The sequence below is a fragment of the Petaurus breviceps genome, unplaced genomic scaffold, assembly GCF_028583685.1.
Source record: "Petaurus breviceps papuanus isolate PSGF00001 unplaced genomic scaffold, PetGlider_PUasm1.0 90919, whole genome shotgun sequence".
Taxonomy (NCBI): Eukaryota; Metazoa; Chordata; class Mammalia; order Diprotodontia; family Petauridae; genus Petaurus; species Petaurus breviceps.
This window is the reverse complement of record NW_027187378.1, coordinates 24,056,709-24,079,311: the sequence shown is the minus strand read 5'-3', so window position 1 is coordinate 24,079,311 and position 22,603 is coordinate 24,056,709. Positions and strand designations below refer to the sequence as shown.

The 22,603-nt window shown below is 39.0% G+C and overlaps 1 protein-coding gene across 4 annotated transcripts in view; it reads left to right on the top strand.

Moving 5' to 3' along the window:
- Window positions 1-12,899: 12,899 nt before the first annotated feature.
- Window positions 12,900-22,603, top strand: part of MIS18BP1 (MIS18 binding protein 1) — a 47,549-nt gene continuing 37,845 nt past the window's right edge. For 2 of the 4 annotated variants that reach the window (XM_069075582.1, XM_069075579.1), the window contains exons 1-2: window positions 12,900-13,040; window positions 17,941-18,628. In XM_069075582.1, coding sequence (XP_068931683.1) covers window positions 18,073-18,628 — 556 coding nt within the window. In that variant the 5' untranslated portion in view covers window positions 12,900-13,040; window positions 17,941-18,072. Of the gene's footprint in view, window positions 13,041-13,397; window positions 13,416-14,165; window positions 14,269-17,940; window positions 18,629-22,603 lie in introns of those variants that run through there. The other 2 variants (XM_069075580.1, XM_069075581.1) reach the window with 2 other exon arrangements.

Sequence of the window (22,603 nt, the reverse complement as noted above, 5' to 3'; positions counted from 1 at the left end):
GCTATAAATATCTTTATATGTGTCATTTTTCCTTTAAAAAAAAAAGTATCTTTGGGATACAGACTTAGTAGTTGTATTGTTGGGTCAAAGAGTATGAACAGTTTTATAGCCCTTTTGGAATAATTCCAAATTGCTCTCCAGAATGGTTGAATCAGTTGGTTTACAACTCTACCAATGGTACTTTAGTGTCCCGATTTTTTCTACATCCTCACCAAAATCTATCATTTTCCCTTTCTGTCATTAGCCAATCTGATAGGTGATGTAGTACCTCAAAGTTGTTCTAAGTTGCATTTCTTTAATCAATAGTGATTTCAAGAATTTTTATATGACTATAGATAGCTTTGTTTTCTTTATCTGAAAACTGCCTTTGGCCATTTATCAATTGGGAAATGACTTGTATCCTTATAAAGTTGACTTAGTTCTGTATATAGTTGAGAAATGAGGCCTTCATCAGAGATACTTATAATTTTTTTCACAGTTATAATGTGTGTAATTTCCTTCCATCCTATTTTCTTCATTTATCCTTCTTTCTTTATCCTTTCATCCTATCCCCCCCTTGAGTGTTTTGCTTTTGATCACCACCTCTGTCAATCTGCTCTCCTTTTATCAGCAACCTCTTCTCTTAATTCCCTTCCCCTTCTACTACTGTGTGTGTATGTTATTCCCTCTTTGAGCCAATTCTGAGAGTAAAGTTCAAGCATTGTCTACCACCACCCTACAACTTTTCCATCCTCTGTAAAAGCTCTTTTCTTTCTTCTATGTGTGATAATTTACTCCATTCTACCTCTCCCTTCCCCTTCTCTCAGTGCATCCCTCTTTATTATCCCCTTAACTTTATTTTTAGATATCATTCCATTACAGTCATCCCTCTTTCTCACCCCTTAATTTTATTTTTTTGATATCAGATGATCTGATCATCATAGTCACCTCACACCCATGCCCTTTGTTTATGCCTTGGGTCAGAAAATTCCAGTCTGCAATAAAAGTCACTGAAAACTCCAAGCATGATTAATTGATTTATTAGGGAGTCTGGGAGCCTATTTAACTGGATCCAAGATCTTCCTCATGATCATGGACCCCTTCCCTTGGGTATTAGCTACTTTTACACTTGTAACAGCATGAAAAATAGAAGGAGGTGTTGCAGTTCACTGATTGGTCAATTTCAGAAGGTAATTTTGTGATTGAATGTAGGATTCATTTACCTTTAAGTTTGACCCTTATTTTAAATATTTTAAGGAGATATTCCTATGGGATTCCGTTAAACATGATGATCTTTTCTATATCACACTTTTCAGGGATCCTGATGACTATGATGTTCTTTTTCTATGCTTTTCCCTCAAGATTGATCTTCCTTCTCTAATATAAAATCCAACATCAGGAAGGAGGCTGGAAGAAATCAGCAAAACAAAAAACTCCCACCATAAAAATCTATTATAGTGAAAAGGATGCTATAGACACAAACTCAGAAAAAGAAAGAGTCCAAAACATCTACAAGCAAAACCTCCAAGGAAAATGCTATTTGGGCCCAAATTCAACCAGAGTTCCTGGAAGAGATGAAGCAAGGAGTCACTGTTAACACATTCATTCCAGTTGTAAATTAAAATATTGAACAGCAGAGGACTCAGAATAATCCATTAATCTTTCTCTTTGATAGTATTAGCTCATCAACAGGTGTTCTGGGTTTGGTCATTCAAACAATGTCAATTCTACTTGACTGTACTATAACATGAAGCCTACATTTATCCATCTTGCCCACAACAACAGTAGGAGAAATTTTGTCAGATGTTTTGCTTCCCTTTTATCTCATTCATCCTCCTTCAGTTATTGCTCTGGAGACACAAAGTAAACTCAAGCCTTTATGATGTAAGCATTTGGTAGAGCCTATTGTGAAGCTGACCAAAGGAACGCATTAGTACAACTCCACTCCTAGCTCAACTTTGTTCATCTCTGCAGAGACCTAAGTAACATTAACCACCACTCCAAAATGGGACAGGTATGCCTTTATCCTTTTCTCTACCCATGAGCCCCCACCAGATTCTAATGTCTCATCCAGTCAATTTTGTATTGTTATGGGGATTTTAAATTTCCTTTCATTCCTCCTTCAACTCTTGGTTAATATTAGCTTCACCTGACCAAAACCTGTCCCATGGGATATGAAAATTTATTTTAAGGCCTTAAATATTCCTTAGATAAGAAGTCAGAGGAAGAATCTCAGCTATCCCTGACTTCTTGGACATACAAGTCCTCCTCCTCAATCAATTTGTGAATCCTCTAAATGTAATTTAATCTGCAACCTAGTTTACCTATAGAGTTTGTTTAATGAGGTTTGTTTCCTTAGGGGACATGTGAGATTATGACTCTGTTTTTGATAAAATCTAGGCATACAATATCTAAAGTATCACCTTGATCTATCAATATTATTACCATGTCAAAAATAAATAAATGAGGCAGCAAGGTGACTCAGTGGATAGAGCAATGGGTCTGGAGTCAGGAAGACTTGAATTAAAATCTGGCCTCAGACACTTATTAGCTGTATGACCCTGGGCAAGTCACTTGACCTCTGTTTGCCTTAATCCACTGGAGAAATGGCAACAAACCACTCTAGTGTCTTTGCCAAGAAAATCCTATGGACAGTACTGGCATACTGTGGTCCATCACGTCATAAAGAGTCAGACATAACTAAATGACTAAACAACAAATCCTTTTTTTGTTTTTTGGAGCGGGAAAGGCAGAGCAATTGGTGTTAAGTGACTTGCCCAAGGTCACACGGCTAGTAAGTGTTAAGTGTTTGCGCTGGATTTGAACTCAGGTCCTTCTGACTCCAGGGCAGTGCTCTATTCACTTTGCCACCTAGCCACCCCCTAAACAACAAATTCTTAATTGAAGATAAAACTAGTTTTTACTGACCATGGCTTCTTTCTAATTGATCACAAACCATATCTTTCCCACAGAATCTTTAAGGTGTAAGAGACCTCAGAATGTGATTACATCTCTGACAAATGGTCATACCACCTCTGCTTGAATACTTCCAATGGGAAGGAACCTCTTCAGGTAGCTTGTTCTGATGAGGGACAGAATCCCAATAGGTTCAGCAGGAATTCTGATCTTATCCAAGACCAAGAAACCTGCACTGGGGTCTGGAAAGAATTCAGCACAGCCTTATTTGGAGTTAGAGTTGAGAAAGTTTATTTTTACGCCTTTACAGAGGGCAAGAGTCCTTTAGGGGACCTGCGAGTGAGAGGGGTACATGCTTTTACTTTTAAAGGGTAGGGCTGCCATTGTCAGGGCTAACCAGATGGATGTAGATAAAGGTTAAAGCTGACTGAAAGGAACTTGTGACTTTAGGGCATACCGTGTTTCCCCGATAATAAGACCTATCCCAAAAATAAGCCCTCCCCTTACTGTGTAAGATTCCTCTAAAATAAGCCCTCCCCCGAAAATAAGACCTATTGAGATTACTACTGTAGTGAAGGTGATCCATTATGGTACCCTCTGTATGCACCGTCCCCCCCCCGGTGAAACGCACGCCGCGCTCCGAGCTGCATCCAATCAGAGCTGCAGCAGTGAGCGCGTCATCCTGTTCTTCCCCAGTGATTTGCTTATTGAATAAAGGTACATTTTTTTGTTCACATTTACCTGTTTATTAAAATTGCTGTCAATGTTCATTAAAATAAGCCCTCCCCTGAAAATAAGCCCTCTGGTGTTTTTCTGTCCAAAAAAATAATAAGACAGCAGGTCTTGGGACCTGCCAGGTGGAGGCATTGCGCTGTACCTTGTCCCCAGAATTCATAACCTCTGACCCACCCATTCCACAAAGAAAGGAATATCCTTGGGGAGCACAAATGGGGCCTGTTCGTAGTAGGTCTTGAACATGGAGGCTCCATGGGTCGGTTAGATTGCATGACAATGTTCCCGGCAGAAGAGTCACCTGCAAAATGTCAACAAGGGTATTGTAGCTGGGGGAAGCAGTATCCTTATGGGTCAAATGAGAAGAGAAAGCCTGGTAAGGAGGGCGCACCAAGAGGGTGGTAGGTGGGAACCGATCATAGGTACAGGTCCCTCTTCTCAAATGGAGATTAGTTTCTAATCATAAACAAAGTATATACATTTGGTCAGTCACAGAGCACAAAAGAGTCAAAAGTTTCCCACCCCTGGATCACAATTGAAAAGGCCATCTACACCAGATTTACAACAAGCTTAAGCACAGCATTTAATACCCAAAGAGAGGTCTTTTCTTCATCTTGACCCGAGGCAAGTTCTCAGCAATCTTTGTTCCTGGGGAGACAGAACTTACTTAGCAATGCCACAAGATACATTGCCAGTGTCCTCATTAATTCATTCTGTCTGCAGAACAGATCTAGGACCCCTGAAAACATTAGCAAAACCCTCTTCCAGGATTTCTGTAAACATACAACAAGAAAATCCTTCTTCAGGGCTTTTGAACCAACAGCAAGGTTCTAGCACCTCTGCAACAACAGGACTGTCTTTCACCAGTGGACGAATCTGGCAAAACAACATCAAAACAGAAAGACAAAGTACCAACATAACTGCCATGTCTCCTCAGTCCTTGGCAGCTCTGGGTGGCAGCTCTCAAAAGTTCTGGAAGGTTCGAACTGGCCCCCAGCAATCCTCTCCTTCTCTCTGCCTCCAAGATGCTGCTTCCAAGAAATTCTTCTACCTCTCTCTCTGCTTGTGCCTCTCTAAAATCATGTCACCAGCTCCTCCCAATTCAGCCCTCTCTTTTCATGTCAAGAAGTCCATCCCAAAAATGGGATTCACAAGCTCTGGGTTTTAACACAATCAATCCAAAAACCAAGCCAATACAGGGGGATCTTTAAATTCCATTACTATTACAAGATATCAAAGCACTTAGTACGGGTTCAATGTCTTTTTTTTTTTTTTAAAGCAATCAGGGTTAAGTAACTTGCTCAAGGTTACATGGCCAGTTATTTCTGGGTGTGGTGCTAAGTATCTGAGCTGGGATTTGATTCCCAAGTCATCCCTACACTGGAGCCGGTGCTCTTACTCACTGAGCTACCTGTCCGCCCCTGTTCAATGTCTTTTGAGCCCTGGGTCCCTGTCAATTCTGGTATGGAAACTGCCATATGTTCTGTTTAATATTTCTTATAGATTTCATTCCTAGTCATAGTGATGAGGGATAGCTCCTCTAGGTTCAGCAGGAATTCTGATCTTATCTAAGACCAGAAAACCTGCAATAGCATCTGGAAAGAATTCAAGGTCTCAGGCTTAATTGGAGTGAGAGTTGTAGAAGTTTATTGTTATGCTTCTATGAGAAGCAGGCAAGAGCCCTTTAGGGCACCTGCAAGTGAGAGGGATACAGGCTTTTGCTCTTAAAGGGTAGGGCTGACTGGATGGAGGGAAGAGACTTCAGTGCATAGATAAAGGTTAAAGCTGACTGAGAGGAACTTGTGACTTTAGTGCATAGATGGTTTAGATGAGATTTGGGCCAGGCCTGAGGAGACTTGAGGCAAAAACAAAGGAGTATTTGGGCCAGACTGGAGGAGACAAGAAGAGATTAAGTAAGAACAAAGGAGTCACAAGTTGTTGCCTAGGGGGAAGGGGCAGAGTTTGACAATACAAATTGCAGTTACAATTGTACAAACTGGCTTTAAAAATTGATGTTACTAATTGGTTTAGACCCCAGGTACTCCATCAATAGCTGGAAACCTCAAGACCCTACCTTGTTTCTGTAGAACAAGATCTTGAGGTATAAGGAGAAACCAGAAAAGAGCAATATTTCTCTAGTGGAGCCTTTTGTTGTAGGGAAGTTGTGTTTTAAATATGTTTCACTTAAAGATCTGCTGAACTCTCTGGACCTGCAGGTTCTGCCAACGACTTCTAAAGGTAGAGAAAAGAAAAACAATCAGTCTAAGTACTCAGACCATTATCTAATCCAATTTCATGGCACTGCTCACTAAGAAAATAAAGACATGAACATTTGGCCCAATATTTAGAGTGTCCGGAAGCAGTGTGGCACTACTATACAATACATGTAAACAAAACTCCTTAAATTGGCTTAAAGTTTTATAGATCTGCAGATATATGTGCAAGTATGACACATTTAAAGGCATACTCACTTATTCAATCCCTGTCTGTCTCCTTTGTTCAGGCAGGTTATATACCAAAGAGAAAAGTGAGTAATTTTCTTTTAAGCAAAGTTTAGTTATAAAAAGCATATTTGCATTGTAGAAAGAATTGTGTGGTATACTGTTTTTTTCTCTGTATTTGGAAGTAAACTACATATAAATAAGATTATCCTTATATAATCTACTTCCAAATTCCTTAAATTTAAAAAAAATTGCCTGTAAATATGTCTTGTCTTTTTGCCAGCCAGTTAATTAATTACAGAAATAATTCTCCCTATGAAATGAATCTTTTTCAGTATCTGTTTTACTACTGACATTCAGCACTGCAGTATGTCATATATATGGATATTTATGGGTGTATCACCTGCTATGCACTTTGCTGGGGGGTGGATATATAATAAATATATTTATAACATTCACATGTTGGTATATTATATCAATATGTATTATATATACTACTTATTTTAACATTATTAGTTATATGAATGCATAAGAAAAGTGTAAAGTGCTATGAGATCTAATGAAGGAGAAATTACTTCTAGCTGGGATATATCATTCAGGAAGATTTTAAGGAAAGAGGGTAGTTTTTGAGATGAGGTGCCTGTAATAGAAAAAAGTGTATCCTTCAATGTAAATAATATAAATATATGATACAAAAAGTACATTAAGAAAGGTGATAGGGGCAGCTAGGTGGCACAGTGAATAGAGCACCGGCCCTGGAGTCAGGAGGAACTGAGTTCAAATCTAGCCTCAGACACTTAATACAAAAACTAGCCATGTGACCTTGGGCAAGTCACAACCTCAATTGCCCTCCAAAAAGAAAAAGAAAGGTGGGAAAAAGTAGTATGTGATCTTTGAGAGTCGTTACCAGTAAAAAGTATCTGATTTTTAAAAAACAGTTTGAAAGATCTGAAGTTAATAGCTAACATGTGTAATGGTCATATGTTAGAGCAGGGGTTCTTAACATTTTGGTGTCATCGACCACTACTCCAGGCACTGTCTTAATGTTTATTGATTGACTGACTGACTGACTCCCTTTGGCAATTTGGTAAAATCTATGGACCCCTCTTTTCAGAATAATGTTCTTGAGTGCATGTAACAAAATACATAGAATTATGAAGGAAACCTAAAGTTAGTGAAAATAAAAGTGTATTTTTTTACCATTTAAATTCATGGATCCTCTAAAATCTATCCATTGATTCTCCTTGGGGAGGGGTGTGTCTGCGGATCTCAAGTTAAGAATCCTTTAGAAGTATTCCCACCATTAACAAATGTAAGGCAATATGTCTTCAAGTTTGTTATTTAAATCCTTGACAAGGTGACTCCAGTGTACCTTTCCAGATTTACTTATTACTCCTTCATTCATTTTCCCTTCCAGTCAAACAGGACTGTTTGCTATTTCCCCAAATTTGACATGCTTGTTGACTAACTTGATGCCATTGGTCTCTCATTTCTGCAGGTCACTCTCTCCTCAAATCCTTAGCTTTCTTCATGGTTTGAAACTTAAGATGACTTGTTCTGCAGGAAACCTTTCAGGACCTCTTTGGTTAACTAGTATAGTATTCTTTCCACTGTAATGGAAATGAAATTTGAAGATCCCTTTGTATTGCTAAGCTGACAGTTACATAGCACCTAGTTTCAAATTAAGCCTCTGTTAAAGAAGCAGAAGGTATGAACCCCTGTTGCTGATGGTAACAGGAAGGGGCTGAACAGGGAGGAGCAATACTGTATATAAGGAAAAACCCCAGCTGGGAAAGTCAGAATTTCCTGGGAACTTGTGGTGGCGGAGCTTCTTTCTGAGGGCTAGTCAAGCTGCTCTGCTGAAGACTTCCGAGGGCCAGCCAGAGTTGCCAGAGGAGGCATGACTATGGTGTGGGTACTTTGTGGCTTTGTTAAGCCTTGTCTTCCCAGGAATAGAGATTGTGAAGGATTTAAGGTGGACTGGACACTGTGAACTTCAGTGTAGAACAAGAACTGCATGGAGAGCTGGACAAGGAGCTGGGGGCTGTGCCTTTGAACCCAGGTGACAGTTTGGTGAATTCAGGTAGGAGCTAGGACCATGGAAGTGGAACCAGGGAAGCTAAGAGCCAGCCTCAGGTTCAGCTGAAAGAAGACTTTACTTGGATATTGTGTACTGACTGAGAAGATTATGATTTACTGTGACCTAGGGGTGGAGAACATTGACTTTTGTACTTTGTGATTGAATTAAGGATTTTGTGATTGACTAAACTAATGTACTTTATGATTGGAAATTAATCTCCATTTGAGACTACACCAAGGGTGGAGTACTTTGATTTTTGTATTTTGTGTCCCTTAAGCCTTAAGTTACTAAGTGATTGATTGACTAAATGATTATTCTTTGTTCAAAACTATATGACCACTTGTGGCCATTTTAGTGGTGAGTTGTTGAGTTGTGACATGATGAATGCTGTATTTTGTTTTTTCTGTGATAAGTTGTAACATTGTGAATGCTGTACATTGATTTTTCTGTGAATGTTTTGTTCTGATTTGTTACTGAATAAATAGAGTGCTCACTATACTATGTAATCAGAACTTGAAGTTATTCACAAACAGCAGTCCTTTGGAAAGCTGCTCGTGCTTCACTTTACATCCACCTACAAATATCTTTGTATTTATTTATTTAAAATGTCATTCTCTTAGTAGAAATGTGAGCTCTTTGGGAACAGTGATTAAACTTGCTTTGTCTTTGGACCCCTAGCACCTAGTGCACAGTGAGTACTTGATATGTATGGAATTTCCTACTCCTATTTAAGTTTTAGAAATGCTTTAGCTAGAGTAATAAAAGCATTAAAATAAATAAAAAGAACTATGGATAATTCTTATTTGAAAATGACATGATTGTCCAGAAATCCGTGAATCTTCAACAACTACAAAATTGAGATAATAAATGACTGAGGACCCCCCCCCCCCCCACCAAATCACTTGCATTTATACTTCTAGACAATATTCTCTTCTGAGGCTACCTTACTTTCCAAATCTATATGGACTTTAAAAGAATGTACCAAAAATCTTAGTATAAAAATCTGAAGAATTAATTACTCAAGTTTACACTAAGACTTTTTGGGACACCCTTTATCTATTATTTCTCTGTCTCTGCCTCTGTCTGTCTACATGTACATATATATGAAAAAATATATACTTATGTGTATATACATGTGTAAGCACAAGCAAGATAGGATTTTTGTTGTTTTCTTTTTGGAGTTTAATTTCCCAGGCTTGGGCTAAGTTGTATAAACATCTGAAGGATTAATTATCTCTCTTTTGAACCCTGATAATTCACAGCTGTGTTGAGTCACATAAGGTTTTGTGCCTTCTGACTCCGAGTCAATCATAGGCTGAGTCTTTGTTACATATTCTTGGAGGCTGGCATTTTGCTTTGGTGGTTGGCTCACGAGAGAAGGATCTGGTGAAGCTCTGAATCGTATGTTCAGAGCATGCCCCCGACTGCTCAGATTTCTGTGCTCCTTCGATCCAGTGAAAGTTTATAGCAATATTGTTATGTTCAGACAGCTGGAGCCCTGCCTATTGATTCTTGTTTTAATTTTCTCTGCTTGTATTTTCCACACTCACTTCTTTTTCTGTAATTAAAGTAGGCTTGTTAACCTGTTTAAAGCTGTCTTTCTTTTATAAAGCAGATCAAAATGCTAGCAGGCCATATCCTGGGTGTGCCTAGAGTGCTTGCTGTTACAACAACATGTTGTTTCCCCTACTAGAAAAGGAGCTTCTTAAGGGGCAAGGACAGATTTCTTTGGCTTTTATTTGTATCTCCATTGCTTGGCACATTTTTCAGGTATGTGATAAGCAACTTAGTAATACTTGTTTACTTGATTTGAAACACTGATGTAGACTATAGATTGACATAGCAGCTGCCAGGCCTCACAGAGTTGTGAGAATAAAATGAGATAAGGTAAAATTCTAAAAAATGGAATAAGTTTATAATTTTAATGAGCATATATGTGATTTATTGTACATATTTCCCCCTGAAATTCAGAATGGTTATGATACACATATAGTTGAAAAATATATACAAAACAAGAAACAGCCTAACATACATTTGACCTAGCATTTATACACACTAAATAATTGAGAAAGCTGAAAATTATCATAAAATATCTAACTCAGAGGGAAATGTCCAATATAAAAATTTTGGTCTTTATTAATTTTTTCCTTTGTGTTGAGCACACTGGTATGTGTTGTTTGCAACAAAAAAATAAATCTACTTGAGTAATTTAGTATAAACATATTCAGTCTTAAAATTAAGAATATTTCATAAATGTAGGACATTTTAAAAATCAAATACTATATTACAAAGAAAACAAAATTTAATTAAATGATACTATATTGCTCAGAATATGATCTTGATCACATCTTATACCTCTGAACCTTATTATTATAAATTTTTTCTGTTGAATGTCTTCACTTGGATTTCCCATAGTAGCTCAAACTCAACACGTTTAAAACAAAATTTATTGTCTTCATTTAAACCATTTCTTTTTTGAATTTCCCTCTTTCTGTCGGGGCATCTAGATGACGCAGTGGATAGAGTATAGGGGCCTGGAGTCAGGAAGACTCATCTTCCAGAGTTCAAATCTGGCCTCAGATACTACCTGTTGGGCCCTGGACAAGACACTTAATCCTTGTTTGCCTTAGCTCCTCATCTGTCAAATGAGCTGGAGAAGGAAATTACAAACCACTCTAGAATTTTTGCCATAACTCCCCCCCAAAAAATGGAGTCATGAAAAACTGAACATGACTTAACAATGAAAATTTCATTCTTTCAGCTACCCAGATTCACACATCATCCTTTGAGATTCTTTACTCTTATTAACCAGCCTCAACTCACTATCCAGGTCCAGTTACCTGTTATCAATTTTACCTCTTTACCATATTATTCTCCAGTCTTGTTCCCCTTTTCTACCACAACCATACACTCTTATCACATCTTGATTGGACTACTGAAATATGCTCCTTCCTAATGGTCTCTTTGCATCCAATTTATTTCTCTCCCTTCTCCAATCCATCCAACAAAGCTGCCAAATTGACATTTCTAAAACACAATGTACATATATGTTTATACTTGTAGATGTTGTATATATGTGCATATAGCAATATATACATATATAGTATATATCCATGTGTGTATATACACTTAAACATATATATACATGGACACACACAGTCACTCCCTTGTACAAAAGGTGCAATAGAAAAGCTGTTCAGCATTTAAAGGGATTTTGACTGTCTGGACACAGTCTGTCTTTCCCTCTTACACATATGTTTTCATGTATGTTCATCCTCATGCATTTAGATTCCAGACATCCTTTTAGCTATCTATCCTACATTTCATCTCTTTTTTTTCTGCTGTCTCTTATGCCTAAAATGTTCTCCCTCCTTGGTTCTACCAGGTAGAATTCCTATTCCCCTCCCCAACAGCAGTGCTCAGTTTTTATACCACCACAAAAGGCCTTTCCTGATTCTTCCCATTCTTTTGTTTATTTTGTATATATGCATTTGTTAACATATCTATCTTCTCCACAGAATACAGGCTCCCTGAGAACAGGGACTATCACTTCTGTGGTTAGTTGTACCTCAGCACCTAGTAGAGTAAGTCTTAGGATGTGCCATAGTAGACACTTATTAAAATGTCAGTTGATAAAAATGTTCTTCAATGAAGCCATGCTTAGATGCTAGTCAACAGGTCCAATCCCTATACCTACTATTTTGAAAAGTGATTTTTCATTACTTAATTTGATCTTCACGACATTGTTGAAGTTCTTATTAGTGCTACAACTATTACATTTAACCAATAAGGAAACTAAAGCCTAGGGGGTAAGGGACTTGTCCCAATGTCCCAATTCAAGTGGGTGCCAAAGTTCAAACCTAGTGTGGGAACTTTGACTCCAATTCCTGTGCGCTATGTCAATTACTTTTTTTTAAAGGTCATTACATTAACAAGATATCTAGAATTACTCGGAAAATAACAAGATATCTAGAATTACTCGGAAAAGAGAAGAAACCTTACATATCTTGATCATCCATTGGTATTTCTTTCTTTCTACACTGCTCCCCAAACTTATGCGGATAGCTAGCTACTTTTGTACCAGTAGTGAAGCTTTATAGTCATTAAGAACAAGAATTCGGAGCGTACTTCCTACCAAGCTTCCAGAACTTAAGTTTCCAGCTTCTACAAAAATGTAGCTTCACAACCAGCAACTGCTGTTACAATTTATGTTTTATTTTTCAAATAAGTGTTCATGATGCGCTGGCCCAGCACTTGGGCTGGGAGCTGAGGATACAAGCACAAAGAATGAAAACAAAGGATTTTAGCTTATAAGGCAAATGAAATTTACAGGGTAATTCTTGAGCTTTTCCTCTACTCAACAAATCATAATTGGGAGGCCAGCTTTGTTTGCAGTTCCTACTTAAGGACGCCTCCTCGACCAAAAAAGAAAAATGTAAGTATGGCAGGGCAGACTACAGGACCTAAGCAAAAAGTCCTGCAGAAAGTCTGCTTAGAAGAAGGTTGGCTTAAGCTCTGCACACTTTTTTAATGAGCTCGGATGTAAGCTGAGGCCAGAAATCACCCGATGGCCTAGAAGACGTCTATCTCGTCTTCATTTTGCACATGAAGAAAACTGGGGCCGATGAAAGAAATTGGCAGGGCCAATGAATGGTAACCTCAGACTCGTAACCCAGCCACCCGCACAGCGGCTTTGCAGCTCCAGACAGGCGGGAACACACCAGAGTGACCTCCCTGGTGCATTAATAGAAGCTTGCGCCGTGACGTAATAACGACGAGACGTCGGGATGCACCAATCGCACACGGCCTGGCGGTGGCTGGCGGGCGTGTGCTCCCACTTTGAATTAAGGCGGTGTGTGGAGTGCTCGTCTTCTCGCCTGAGCCTAGCAGAGGTGAGTTTGCCCGCCCGCGGCGGGGGGGGGGGGGAACGCTCGGAAGGTCACCCTGGTGGGTTCCTGCATTCCCTTCGCCCCACGTCCCCCCGCCTAAGTGCTGGGAGCCGCGGGGATGGGCTGGGGCCGATACTCTGCGACGGGAAAGCTCTGGACCTAGCCCGCTCCGCCCCCGCCGCCAGGGCCTTGGCGGTCTCAGGGCCTGGGGAGCTTGGGGAGACGGGGGACACCGCAGCCAGGACTCTGAGGTCCAAAGTCGGCGTGGAGCGCTGTTCCCTTCCTCCCCACTCCTCTTCCTCTGTCAGCATCAGCCCTTGCTCCTGTGGGCTCCAGTCTCCTTCCACCGGCCTGGGCAGTCTCCCCGCTTCCCCTTGGGTGCGGCCTTGGGCCTCCTCTGGCCTTCGCTCTCGGGCTCCTCCCCCTGCCTTCTGCACTGGGTCCAACTGGTCTAGAACAAGATGGGGGAGGGAAGAGGTCCGGGGTGGGGGGCCCCTTCACCTCCCTCCTGCACACTCGCCTCTCCTCCCCCCTCCCGATAGAATCCCGAGGTTCCTGGAGAGCTCGGTGCCTTGGACACAATTAGTGCTTATGCATTTGATTATTAGATGATTCTCCTACTTAGCAGAAATAGCCTCCCTGCCCTCCCTTTACATCTAAATTACATTCTTAGAGTTTGTTTTGCTTAGGACTGATCCCTCCCTTAATCTTTGCTTCCTCTACCTCTTCTCTTCCCCTTTTCCTTTCATTTCCCTATTGAGTGAAATGTTTTTTCATACCCGACTGTGTGTGTGTTCTTCTTCCTTTTGACCAGTTAGGAAGAGAGTTAGGTTCAAGTCCATTCTTCCTCTTGTACTTGAGCAGCCTGATTTTGTAAGATCACTTTCCCTAACCTCTCTGCTTCTAGTGCTTTACCTCTGTTAATTATTCCTACTTCTCTTGTATATAGCTTGTTTGTATGTATTGGTTTGTTGGTTACCTCTTCCATTAGACTATGAAGTCTTGGAGGGAAACTTAAAACCTCTCACTTCATCTCTTTCAGGAATTCTAGTTGAATTTGTGCCTAAGGTGTATTTTTTTTTCTGTGTCATTGCTTGTAGATGTTTTAAAGTTATTCTTTTCTTCTAGGTTTGGGTCTTGAGTGTCCCTGCCACAATGATAGCTTGTTATAGTAGGGTTCTATTTTTTGTTTGTGCATTCTTCCATCCTGCTTCCTGACATGTTTTCAGAGGTAGGTTCTGCTGTACTTGTTGAAGGGAGGTTTGGGTAGTTCTGCTTTCTTGTTATTTAAGTGTTTTTATTCCAACATCTCAGGGACAGGTTGAGGACCTGCAAACTTTCAGTGAGTGCTTCCAGAGTGGTCTGATCCAGGGCAAAGTCTGATTGTTTGCCCCCTGACCTGAGCTCTCAAATTTCTCATTCGGGTTTGGTTCTGTACAAGAGTAGATGCTGCTGGATTCTACCCCTCTCAGATAGCTGGCTAGCTCTATTAGTTGGGAGAGGCAGAATTGTAAGCTCCCTTTTGTTCTGTGATTCCTTCCTTAGTTATTCCTATGGAGGCTGGGTTAGATGTTTTTGATTGTTTTTGAGGGGGGAAGCAGTTGGGGCTAAGTGACTTGGCCAAGGTCACACAACTAGTTTAGTGTCAAGTGTCTGAGGTCCAATTTGAACTCAGGTCTTCCTGACTCCCGGGCCAGTGCTGCCCCTGGTATGTTTTAAGATGTTTTAAGATTTTGCTCTGGGTCTGGGTTCTGCACCTCTGCTGCTAGCTTCTAAACTTCTTCCTTTCTCTATACATGACCAAGGGCCTCCTTAATCAGAAAACGATAATCCCCTTTCTCAGTTTACCCTGAATCTGTGACCTGGAACAGGTTAGTGGGCAGTAAAGCTGCCAGTTGGCAACTGTCCCCATCTCCATGGCCCTGAATAGGTCTGAGGGGTACCCAGATAACTCATGTTTACTGACCCTTTAATATTTGGCTTATATTGCATAGCAAATATAGGACTAGTGGGCCAGATAGTAAGCTAAAGTTAGTGTCTTTTGAGATTATAAGATCATAGATTTATAGCTGGAAGGGAATGTAAGGACCATCTAGTCCAACTGCAGCCTTTTAGAAATGAGAAAGCTGAGGGTCAGAGCAGTTAAATGACCATGGTCAGACAGTGTTAGAGGAGGAATTCAAAAATGTATGTTCCTGACTCCAAGCCTAGTATCTATCCATCACTACGCCATGTTTTTCATTTCATTATTTCTTTCATTCATACTTATTCAGTATTAACTTATTTAGTACATTCATAGGTATATAGTCTAGTTTTTTTTTTTTTTACGTAAAATCTGACTGGTTTAAACCTTATTGTTGCTGATGAGGGGGGCAATAGGTGTTACAGGGGCTCTGATCAATGACCAGAGTCCCTGATGTGCAGTCTGGAAGGAATTCACAAGGCCCAAGCAATCTTTTAAGTCAGGATTGTAAAAGTTTATTGTTATACTTTACAGCGGGCAAGAGTTCTTAGGGACCCTGCAAACTTAAAGAAGTCATAGATAGAGTTTTTAAGGAGTTAAGACAGTAAATCAGATGTCAACTATGCAAACTAGGTGGGTAAGGGTGAGATTAGGGAGGAGTTAAGGAGTGGTCAGTGCTTAAAGGAACATGCATTTTTAATATCAGCTGCACAGGTGTATTGCCCATAATTCACTTGAAAATAGCCGAAGGGGTGGGGGGTTACCTGGAGGTGTGGTTTTAGGCTTGAAACAGCACTAAGTCAGCTAGCGGTCAGGGCTGACTGAGAAGTGCCTAGTCTGCCACCCATCAGTGTCATGTTTGACAAGATAGATGTTGGGAACCAAAGCTAAAGGAGACTCAGTATGTGTATAATTGGCTAAGGGGTTAACCTATAGATAGTGCATTGAAGGATTCATAGGTGCAGCTGGCCACTATACTAGGGGGAGATAACATTTGCCTAAGCTAAAAGGTTTATAGATGGTTTAGTGAAGGATTCATAGGTGTAGCTTGTTGTTATTCCAAAGCAAAGATAAGCAGTTCATGAATTGTTGCTGGGCAGAGTGCTGGCAGGGAAAAGGGGCAGAGTTAATACTCTGGGGGGAAGGAAGTGGGGGGGATGTGATTTTACAGACTGGTTTTTCAAATTGATTTTACAAACTGATATTACAAACATAGATCCCAAGCACCCCATCATTGCCAATAATTGGACTTTTTTAGTGTATATTGTAATGATAATGATTTCCCAAATGTGTGGAGTGCTTTCTTTAACAGTGTAAAATTGTAACCTTAGTATATGGTTTTAGTGAATTGTGGTGGCTAAAATATTATTATCACCTACTCTTCTGGTGATGTGTACCCAATAAGTATGTGCAAACTTAGGAGCAGCCCCTCAAGAAGTCAAGATCGCTCATCAAGGAATTGATGAGGATTTTAGTAAAGAGGGAAGTGTATTTCAGTGTATGCCTAAATATGACTGTAGCCTCCATCCATTTCTTATTAGAGGTAAAGTAAATATACAGAAATTTATGGTAACTTATGCTTCCTATAAAGTAGAAAGTACTTTTCTTATATATTAACTGAATCTTAATATTTAGCCATTTGTCAGGTCTTCAAGGCATTTTCTGGTCCCTACTGATTAGCTTCCATTCTTGTCAGGGCCAGCTAAAGATGAAAGTTGAAGTTAAAGGGACAGTGGCAAACTCAAATAGAAACAGATCCCTGTGGGCCACATACAGACTTAGAAAATCACAAATTGACACTTGCTATGTTCCATTTTTATTTATTATGTTAAACATTTCCCAATAACATTTTAATCTGGTTTAGTTTTGCTGGCTACATATACCCTCTGGCTATGAGTTTGATACCTCTGCCTTAAAGCATTATATAAATGCTAGCTATCTTTATTATTGTTATCTAGTCCTACCCCATCAAAGAAACGACTTAGTCTTGGAGATTGTCCCTACCATGCTCAGGTGTCAAGTTTGAAGCCTGATGGCTATAAGCTGCTGGAAATATTGGGAAATGTTTTAATAAAATAAAATGTAGTACAACATAGATAATGTTAATTTGTGGTTTTCTAAATCAGTATGTGGGCTACAGGGATCTATTTCTATTTGAATTTGACACCACTGCTGTGCACTATCAAAGATACCTGCCTGAGATGAAAGACATGGTCCCATCCTTTGAGGAGGAACATACAGACTAGAAAGAAATACATGAAAGAAACAGAACAATTAAAAGGCATTGTATCAAGTATATAATTCTTCCTATAAGCTTTCTAAAACAGGGCATATAAAAATTAACTTGTTTTGATATTTTGCATACATCCTTTGGTAACTTGATATCCTAGAGTATCACAAAATTAGGATTGTGAATTACTTTTCTAAATAATTTACTGTTGGGTTTTTTTTTTCCAGTTTTCACATTAGATGTGTCATAACTAAAACTTAAACTGAAGGTAACTAAAAGGAAGAGTTTATATCTGTGAAACTTCATCATGATGACTATTATAAGGTTACATGCAAATTAATATTTAATAAATACTCTGATAAGATGCCATATACTGTAGTAGAGTATTTCTTCAGATTTTTGAAATTTAATCAATTGAAACAAATAACTTCATGGAACTGATGAGTGGGTAATATGATAATATGTTTACTTTTTTTTTTTACTATTTTTACTTTTTTCAATATCTTTATCTATATAGGCTTTATTTAGCTATTAAAGACCTACTATTAAAAATTGAATTTCTCTCCCTAAACAAAACTATATGAATGTTGATGTTCAAATAAATTTGGCATAAATTATATTAGACGTAATGAATCAACACATCCTTTTAATCAGTGAAAAAATATTCTTAATATTATGAATAACAGTAACAGTTTAAAATTTTCTTTTAGATAAAACCATGAAGAAAATTGAAGTTTTCTTGAATTCTACTTTCCCTGTTTTCCCTTGAAGTTTCACTGTGAACAATTAGTTTTAAATAAATCTTCTGTTCAAGGACTTTTTTTGGCCACTGTGTTATCAAGATGATTACATCATCTCTACAAAGTCCAGAAACACCAAAGTTTTCATTGAATTCTCTTAGAAGAGGACATGCACCAATTAATGCAGTTCTTTCAAAAAATGTACCTTCAGATACTCTTACACCATTAAAAGATTTAGTGAAATATAGAAACAACAATTTAAATGACAACAACAATACAAATGAGGAGCACTTGAGTCCAGAAACAGAACAATGTGAGAATGAAATCAGTTCATTTCAGTCAACAATAATAGTCGATTATCTTGGCTCTGACGATATTTCGGATGGCTCTGATGAAAAAACTAATGAACGCAAAGAAGCAACATTTTTTCCAAATGAGGAAGTTTTCAGAGGGAATAAAACTTTTGAAATTGTAACCTATGACTCTCCTGCAAAAATATTTCAAAGAATGAAAACAAGGACACTAGAAGCTACACAAAAGCAGTCACTTAAAGACACTATATCTTTGGAGTTACAGAGAAGTCAGAGAGATGTGATCTTGAGTCCTGTTTCACTGGATAAGACTTACAAAGTATCATCAGATGAGCATTCATTTTCAGGTTAGTCTTATTACTTAGGTTAGTGCAAATTATTTTAAAGTGAGAAATTAGATAATTGCAGAACCAGTTAAAGGATAAAATTATATATGTATTGATACATTTTTGTGGCAAAGATATATTTTGATCTAGAAATAAATGCCCAAATCTGCACTGTTGCATTTGATTTTGGGTAGAGAGTGGAAGGTTCGAAGGGAATTATTCAGTCAGTCAATAGCATTTTTTAAGTACCTACTATGTTTGTATCAGGCACTGTGCTAAGTGCTGGGTATACAAAAAGAGGCAAAACCCAACCTTTTCCCTCCAAGACTTCATAGTCTAATGGAAGAGGCAGCCAACAAACCAATACATACAAACAAGCTATATACAAGAGAAGTAGGAATAATTAACAGAGGTAAAGTACTAGAAGCAGAGAGGTTAGGGAAGGCTTTCTGTAGAAGGTGGGATTTTATCTGGGCCTTGAAGGAAGTCAGGGAAGCCCCGAGGCAGAGATGAGGAAGGGAGAGCAATACAGGCATGGAAGGCAGCCAAAGAAAATGCCCAGATTGGGGAAGATACCTGATTCAAGGAACAACAAGAAGGTCTGGATAAAAGAACATGTGTTAGGTTTAAGGTATAAGAAGACTAGAAAGAGTGGGGACTTTGAATACCAGAGAATTTTGTATTTGATACTGGAGGCAATAGGGAGCCATGGGAATTTATTGAGTGGGGGTGATGAAGGATGGCTCACAATTGGTTCAGCAGGAACTCTGATCTTATGTAAGACCAGAAAGCCTGCGATTCAGTCTGGAAAGAATTCAGCCCAGGCCAACTTGGAGTCAGAGTTGTAAAAGTTTATTGTACAATTTACAGTGGGCAAGGGTCCTTAGGGGACCTTCCAGTTTATTGTTAGGCTGTATAGCGGGCAAGGATCCTTAGGGGACCTGCAACCTCAAAGGGGTAGAATTAATATTTTTATAGGGTAATCCATAGTAGAACCCTTGCTGATTATGATAACTACCGTAGGTGATTAAGGATGGGATTAGGGAGGAGTTAAAGTGGGGCCAGTGTTTAAAGGAATATGCATTTTTTATGTAACTGTGCAGGCTTATTGCCCATGATTCACTGGGAAAAAGCCCAACGCGGGGCTACCTGGAGGTGTGGTTTTATGCTTGAAACTTCACCAGGTCAGCTAGCAGTTAAGGGCTGACTGAGAAGTGCCCAGTCTGCCACCCATCAGTGTCATGTTTGACAAGATTGATGTCTGGGAACCAAGGCTCTTAAGGAGTTCACCCAGAGATAGGATCCTGAAGGATTCATTGAGGCAGCCAAGGAGTCAACCTAGAGATAGGGTACTGAAGGATTCATGGGGCCAGCGGGACACTATACAAGGGGGAGATAATAGTTGCCTAAGCCGGAATGTTAATAGATACTTTTGTGAAGGATTCATAACTTGTTATTGTTCCAAGCTGAGATAAACAATTCATGAGTTGTTGCTAGGCAGAGTTAATGCTCTGAATCTGGCGGGGGGGGGGGGTATGATTTTACAAACTGGTTTTACAAATTGATATTACAAATATAGATGCCAAGCACCCCATCAGGGGTGGTGAGGGGAGGTGGGGATAGACAAGTCTTCCCAAGGGAGGTTAAAAGTTGAGAGAACAAGTAGTGCTTTAGAATGGACTACTTCCTTCCTCTCCCTCTTTCCACTCAGGTAGCCTGAGAAGAGACTGTATCAGCAATGCCATATTCACAATGCCTATAGAGATTACAAATATGCTGATATAATTATCCATCACAAAATACGTCAGGTTTGCCATTTGGGGAAATAAACTAGAAAATTTATTCAGATACCAAAAGACTGAGTCCCAAAACCAGAAAGTGAAAGCCATCAGAGTAGTTATGATATTGGCACAGGTAGATAAAGTAGAAAGCACCCACATTTTCAAGCCTCCAAAACAGAACAGGCTACCTCAGGCAAAGGTCCTCCTCTCCCCACTCACAGCAACCACCCAGCGCGCTCCCAGCAGCTCTGGCCCCCGGCAGTCCTCAGCAGGAGTCTTAACTCAAAAAAAAAAAAAAAGGCAACTGCCACCAACTGCCAACCACAGGACCGTTAGCTCGGCTTTTTTTTTTTTCTTGCTCTGCTATGTCAGCACGTCCATGGGGCATGGGAGATCTTTAAATCCCATAACCCTTACAGAGACACAGATGAACATCTCTATTGGGCATTGTGACTATAGAGAAAGATGTGCTTGCATTGTGGCAGAACTGATTCAGTTAGTTGTTGACCTTTCCTGTCATTCCCTACCCATTTCCAGTTGAGTGGAGCTGAAAGCAGAAAAACAAATTTGTCTTTATAACAAGTATCATTGCAAAATTTTTTGGTAGTTTTATTAAATCCCAGTCATTGGTTCCACTAATAACAGTATATTAGAACTTGAGAGAATGCCTATCAATTGGGGAATGACTGAACAAGCTGTGGCATATGAACATAATGTAATATTATTGTATAATAAGAAATGATGAGCAAGCATATTTCAGAAAAACCTGGAAAGACTTGTATGAATGGATGCAAAATGAAATGAGCAGAACCAGAAGACCATTGTGCACAGTAATAGCAATATTTTATAATAATCTACTGTGAATGACTTAACTATTCTTAGCAGTACAATGGTGCAAGAAAAATCTGAAGGACTTAAGGTAAAAGGGGCTCTCCATCTCCAGAGAAAGAACTGGTAGAGCCTGAATGTGGATTTAAGATACTTTTTCTTTACTTTCTTTACTTTTCTTTATTTTTCAAAAATCTGCCCTTTCACAGCTCAACTTACATGGAAATGTGTTTTGCATGATTACACATATATAACTGTCAAATTGTTTGCCTTCTCAATGAGGGGTGGAGGGGAAGGAGGGAGGGAGAGAATTTGGAACTCAAAATTTGAAGAAAAAATGTTAAAATTGTTCTTACATGTAATTGGGAATTTTTTTAAAAAGAGAATAAGGCTTAACCATGGTTAAATTTTTAGATATTTTGGAACTCATTTGTGTTGGTTTTCCTAATTGGGAGGTTTGAATCATAGTATGGTTTATAACATAGTATGGTTAACAACTAGTTTATTTCAAGGAATCCCAGAAGCCTGTTGTCTTGTACAGTATTTTAAAAATTATTAGATTATTCATTATCTAAAGCTTCTTTAATACCTAGGAGAATAAGATTCTAGGAAGCAGAAAACTCAACATAATTTTTTCTTGGGAACATTGTGCTGATGTAAGACGTTTGATAGCTTACCTGACATTTAAGGGTAGGGGTAGTATTTGATAGTAAGAGCTTTATCTTTAAAAGTTTGTAAAGTGATGAAAAACGTGAGTGAATTTCCTCGTTAGGGAAAAAAGTATTTGGGGATTAAGGTGGAAGAGAGTATTAGGGAAGATAAAATACAGTTTAGGTAGATTGAGAACTGATTAAACAATCAGATTTAAAGAATCATCAGTAATGACTTAATGGGAGACTTGAAGAATGGTCTCTAATGTAGGGTCTCCAAACAGCTTCTGCTGTTTATTTCTATAAGTGGCTTGGATGAGGCATAAATGGCTTACTTGTTGAATTTATAGATGACACAGAACTAAAAAGTATAATATGAATGACAGAATTCAGAAGTTTCTAACTAAACTAGAAAAGGCCTGCACAACTTTGGCACGCCAAAGGATTTCAGGCAACCTGAGAACAATGTAGAGGAAAACATCTACAGGTTGTGCAGGCCTAGGCTAGAACAAAGTGCTAAATCTAACATAATAAGACTAAATGAAATGGAAATGCAAATTCATATGCCTGGGGCTTAAAGAGTCAGTGCCACAAGCACAAGATAGAGGAAGAAGTAGGCAAGTTCAGATGGAAAAAATCAGGGAGTTTTAATGGACTGCAAGCTCAATATGCATCTGCAGTGTAGCCCAGTAGCCAAAAATACTAATTCAATCTTACTCTCCCTTAAGGTCAAGAAG